Source organism: Nesoenas mayeri, assembly GCF_963082525.1.
Source record: "Nesoenas mayeri genome assembly, chromosome: 7".
NCBI lineage: Eukaryota > Metazoa > Chordata > Aves > Columbiformes > Columbidae > Nesoenas > Nesoenas mayeri.
In genome coordinates this window covers 7,741,787-7,747,263 of record NC_137551.1, presented here as the reverse complement: position 1 = coordinate 7,747,263, position 5,477 = coordinate 7,741,787, and the positions used below count along the sequence as shown (strand labels likewise).

General features: G+C 60.7%; 1 protein-coding gene across 1 annotated transcript; it reads right to left on the bottom strand.

The window, feature by feature from the left end:
* Window positions 1-1,308: 1,308 nt before the first annotated feature.
* On the bottom strand, window positions 1,309-3,309 carry EGR2 (early growth response 2; the record flags this gene model as incomplete). The annotated part of the gene is given in 4 exon segments (XM_080347679.1): window positions 1,309-2,510; window positions 2,839-3,175; window positions 3,177-3,221; window positions 3,223-3,309. Coding segments are annotated over 4 exon segments (1,671 nt in total).
* Window positions 3,310-5,477: the final 2,168 nt, after the last annotated feature.

Sequence of the window (5,477 nt, the reverse complement as noted above, 5' to 3'; positions counted from 1 at the left end):
CCTCTGCGGTGCAGACCACACCGGGGATCTGTAGCAGCAGTTGAGCCCGCAGGGCCGGTACAGCCCTGCACCGACGGCAGGACCCAAAGATGGGCCCTGGCGGGGCCGGGCCGGGCTAACATCTTAAAACACAATAATAAAAATAGGTTAAAAAAAAAAAAAAAAAAGGCGCGATGTTGTGGTCAGATGGGTTCAGCAGAAAAAGCCCGGCTGTGCCGCGGGGGTGAGCGCCGCCGCCCCCGCGGAGCCCCCCGAGAGCGGGCGCGGTACCGCCCGCGCCGCCGGGAGCCGCTTTCACCGAGCAGCGGCCGTCGGGGCGGCGGTACCCGCTCTTCCGCAGCCCACTCGGGGAGGTTGCCTGGGGCAGATCATAACCGCGGAACAAAATAGAAAGTGAGTCAAAAAACCCACCCCGCTCCCTGGTTAATATTACCCCGTCTCTCTTCTCCGAGGGAAATCCCCGCGCCCCAGAGCGAGTGTTTGTACGGCGGGGCCGCTGTTTTTCCGCGCCCAGGCGCAGCGCTGCGCCCAGCGGAGCCCGGACCGGGCTGCTCCGCAGCCCTCGCCGCACGGGTCGGGGGGCGGGCGGGAGGCCCTTCGCCGGGCCGGGGAACCTACGGAAATAAAGGTGCCAATTTAGCATAATTAAGAGATTTATTTGTAGTTTTTTATAAACGTTGTAAGCACCGACCCTATTGTCGAAAAGTTTATTTACAGTGTGGCCAGAAAGAAACCCTCTCTCCTTCCAGCTCCCGTTAGTAGTTGTGCATTATTCGTGTTATCTGCTGCGCCTCAGGTCCCGGTAGACAACGGGCGTCGGTTCCAGCCAGAATATTTACATCCCGTCCCAAGTCCTACTATAAACGTAACACTTTTAAGTCACCAAAAAGAAAAATAAAAAAATAAAAACAAAAAACAAAAAAAAAACCAAACCAAAACCCCAAACGAGTGCGTACAAAAATATAGTCTCTAAAAAAAAAAATCCCAATATTAATAGGCAGAAATGTACAGCCATACGAAAACCAGGGAGTGAAAACTTTCCGGTCTCGGTGTCGCCGCTGTCATCGGAGCGGATCGGTAAGGCTCCCCCCCACATGCAGACAGGGGACCGGGCTCTACACCACACAAGGCACCAAGGACACCTCACCACGACGGCACTGCATGCATCCATCCTCCCGCCGCAGCCCCTATGTACACCCGCCGGCCCGGCCCAGGGGAGCCCCGCGGCGCCGCCAGGTGCTCACCGCGCCCCGCCGCGCTCGGCGGCGGCTCAGCGGCTCAGCGCTGGGTCCTGCGCGCCCCACGCTTTCAGGGAGTCCGCGTCCGCGCCGCGCAGGGGGCCAGGGCGGCGGCGCCGCTCCCGCCGCCGGGTTGCGGGCACCCGCCGGCGGCGGCGGCTCCTTTCCGCTCCTTCTGGCGCAGGTGGATCTTGGTGTGCCGCTTCCTCTCGTCGGAGCGGGCGAACTTCCTGCCGCAGAAGTCGCAGGCGAAGGGCTTCTCGCCGGTGTGCGTGCGGATGTGGGTGGTGAGGTGGTCGCTGCGGCTGAAGTTCCGCATACAGATGCGGCACTGGAAGGGCTTGTGGCCCGTGTGGATGCGGATGTGCCGGGTGAGCTCGTCGGAGCGGGAGAAGCGGCGGTCGCAGCCCTCGGCGGGGCACGGGTAGGGCCTCTCGTGGACCGGCGTCTTGCTGGGCCGGTTGGGGTACTTGCGGGGCCGCAGGATGGGCCGCAGCGGCAGGTGGTGCGGGCTGTAGGCGCCGGCCGGCAGCCGGGTGCCCGCGCCCTCGCCCCCGCCGCCGGGAGTGCTGCCGGGGGCGGCGCCCGCCGGGGGCGCCCCCATGGTGAAGTTGCGGATGGTGGAGAGCGGTGTGAGGGGCGGCGGGACGCGGAGCGAGTCGAGGGGGCAGGGGAAGGGTTTGCGGTCGGGGCCGGCGTGAAGCTCCCGCTGGCACTGGGGCGGCGGGAAGAAGCCGCCGTACTCGGGGATCATGGTGAAGAGCCCGCCGTCGGCCGCCGCCGCCTTCGGGGAGGGGTAGGAGGGCGGCGGGGGAAAAGGCAGCGCCCCGCCGCCGGCGGCGGGCAGGAAGGCCGAGGAGGGGTCCTGGGGGTACATGTCGCCGCACCCAGAATAGGGCGGCGGAGGTGGCGAGTACAGGTGTTCCAGGTCGGCCGGCTGGCCCTGCGCCATGGTGCAGCCGAGGGCCCCGGCCAGCGGATTGGGGGAGGCGGCGGAGGCGGCGGTGGCCGAGGAGGAGGCGGAGGAGGTGGCGGAGGAGGCGGAGGAGGTGGCGGAGGAGGGCGTGCTGACCCCCTGCAGTATCCCCGCGCTCACGATGTTGATGATACCCTCGGGGTAGCAGCCGGCGCCGGGGTACTGCGGGTCGATGGAGAATTTGCCCATGTAGGTGAAGGTCTGGTTGCGGGAGGCCGGGGCGCTGGGCGCGAAGCCGCCGCCGTAGGGCAGGTCCAGTGCCCGCTTATCGCCCATGTCCACGTTGATCATGCCGTCTAGGGGGACAAGGAGCCGGTCAGCCCTCCGCGCCGTCGCCCGCTGGGCGCCCCACCACCGGTCCCGGCCGTGGCCCGGCCCGGCTCGGGGCTGCGGCGCGCACATGTTGCGCTCCGGCTACGGGGGCTCCGCGCCGGCCCCAACTCTTTTCCCCGAGCCGGGTGCGGGGGCAGGGCTGCCACGAGGGGCGCCGGGGACCCCGGCCGGGCGAGCCCCGGGGGGCCGCGGCCCCCGTCCCAGTCCGCCCCCCGCCCGCCGCCCCGGGGCTCCGCCGCCCTCCGCGAGCGGCCCGGCCCGCACCTGCGCGGCCGCGCGGGGCCCGCTTACCTCCTGCCACACCGCTCATCTGGTCAAACGGCCCTGCCAGGTCGGCATTGGGGAAGATCGCGACCGAAGTTGGCAGCGCGGCGGCGATGTCATCGGCGGGGTAAATGCCCTCGGGGAGCTGGTGCACAAACCCGCCGAGGGTCACCGGGATCTTGTCCACCGCCTTGGCGGTCATCATGGGGGCAGCGGGGCGGCCGGGGGAGCGGCGCTCCCGGCCGGCGGTGTACGCTCGGGGCGGGGAGGGGAGAGAGAGGAGGGGGCGCTTCCCCCTGCCTCCCACTACCGGCGCGGGGGGACCGCGGGGAGCCGGCGCGGCGGGCGGGGAGGCATGTGCGGGGCGGGCGGCCGCCCCGTCGCGGCGGTGCGGTGCCCCGGGAGAGCCGCCGCTCCCGCCGCAGCTCGCGCTGGAGGACAAGTCTGGCGGTAAGTATTTATGGGAGCCCCCTGAATGCCCGGGACGTCACTGCCCATATAAGGACTGAGGAACGGGGCCCGGCGGTCACGTGGGCGCCGGCGTGCGGGACCCGCCGCCTCGCGCCCGCCCCAACCCACCCGCCCCCCCTCGGCGTTCCGCGCCCCGCGGGGGCGGCCCCGACCCGCCCCGGCCCGCCGAGCCCCTGCCGCGCCGGCAGCGCCTCAACGCCGCCCGCCGCGCCGCCCAGGGGGGTATTCCGGTGGCGGGGCCCTTGTCCTAAAAAGGCGAGGATCCGGCCCCGCCCCGCCTGCCCTTTTTAGGGCTCGTTCCGGAAAATTTTAAAAAGCTCGGAAAGCAGAGGAGGTCCCGGGGCCGCCCCGCCGGACCCAGCTCACTTTCTCAGCAGCCCGTAACCGCAAAGCGGCGGCGGGTCAGAAAACAGCCGCATTCACGGAATCCGGCTTCTCCTTTCTTAAAAATAAATTAAAAAAAAAAAAATCTGAATTACGGGTGGAAAGAGGCACCGAGCAGAGCGAGCGCGTCGCCGCTTTTTTTGGAATGTGTCTGATCTATATATACTGTCGCGAAAACGGAACCGCCTGCTCCGCCGTCGGTGGGTTGTTATTGTACCGACGGGCACAAGCGAGGACGGGACGGGGCGGCGGGGCGCAGCGTAACCCCGCGCCGCCCCCAACCCCCGGCTCGCCCGCACCGCTCCCACCCTCCTCGGAGCAGCCTCTCGCTTCCACAATATCCCGAGGCTCCACTACTGGTTTTGCTTTTCTTTCCCTATGATCTCCTCCATAATGAGGGTATCAAACTAAAGAGTGCTTAAATTCTAGCTTCTATTTTTTTTTTTTTTAATTTTTTTACGAAGTACTAAAAATAACCTCCCTCGTGCCTCCCTTCCCAGGAGGAGCCAATCTTTCATATGCTGTTCCCAAGCTGAGAGCTTGCAGCCCCTACATCTTCTTGCTGATGAGGGTGTCAGATGTAATTATTTTTGAAAGCTGTATCCCATGCTATGTTCATGTCACTAATCTCATTACTTAGAAATATTTCATCTCAGAGCTGTTTATTCCTGCGTTTAGAAAAGTGACTCTCACATATGGTCTGTAGCGTGCAAGGCCCTTTTTCAGTGGTCTTACAAAAAAAACCCACAAACAACAACATTGATAGCCTGAGCAGCAGCAAGACACGGCAACATGAGAGATGCTACAAAAGCGTGTGCACTTACCTTGTGTCCCAAATGCTGTCACAGGCTGTCTGTCTCCCAGGCGCCTCTTTGTCCATCCAACACCTCACACCCCAGCTGAGGAAGGTGCCCACCGTTCCTCTGGTTTTGTTTCACTGCCTTTGGTGATGCTCCAGGTTCACAACTTGTCCGGTCACTGCAGAGCCCAGGCTAGACAGGAGTGTGTCTGAAAAAGTAAAAGTTTTAGGGTCATTTGACATACTTGCAAAGGCACAGTAGGCATAAACATAGATATTTTCCTTTATCGGTGATCAGGGAAAAGTGCACTGTAATTAGGAAATACATAATACTTTTTTTTTAGTGTAGATTTTGTTACCAGTCTTTTCTGGCACTTAATGTACAGCCAATACAGTTTGGCATATGAGAATTAGTTGAAAGAAAGCTCGTGTTCAATTGCAGTAGGATTCTAGATATTTTAGTTTAAAAACCCCATCTCAATTTAAAAGTTAAATTGTGACAGAGAGACAGAGAGGGAGACAGGTTCTGGTAAATTTGACTGAGAAGTAGGAGCAATTGTATTGTACCTTTCCATTACAGCTGAGCTATAATTGGTCTAATCGCTACTATGAAAGAACAAAATATTGGAATCTGTTGTGCAGTGAGGCAAGTTACTTTAAATGAATTTGAGAAACAGGTAACTCTAAGTACAGTATCCTCCTTACTGCAAAATTCATGGATGTATCCGATGCAGGTTTTAGGGATAGTCTACAAGATCTTCCTGTATTATTTGAAAATACCACATGCCCACTGATGACACTAAATCGTAATGCACAGAAGAGAAAGAAGAACCAAGGTTTCACATCACACCTTAAGCCTCCCACATCTCAGTTCCACCTTTGAACTAACTTGTTGAATTTAACGTTCTTCCACTATGGAGAAGGATTCAATGAAAGACTGACATGAACAAAATTTAGTGTACCTTCTGGCTAACTTCACCTAAGGAATACTACTATCTTACTTGACTTTGTT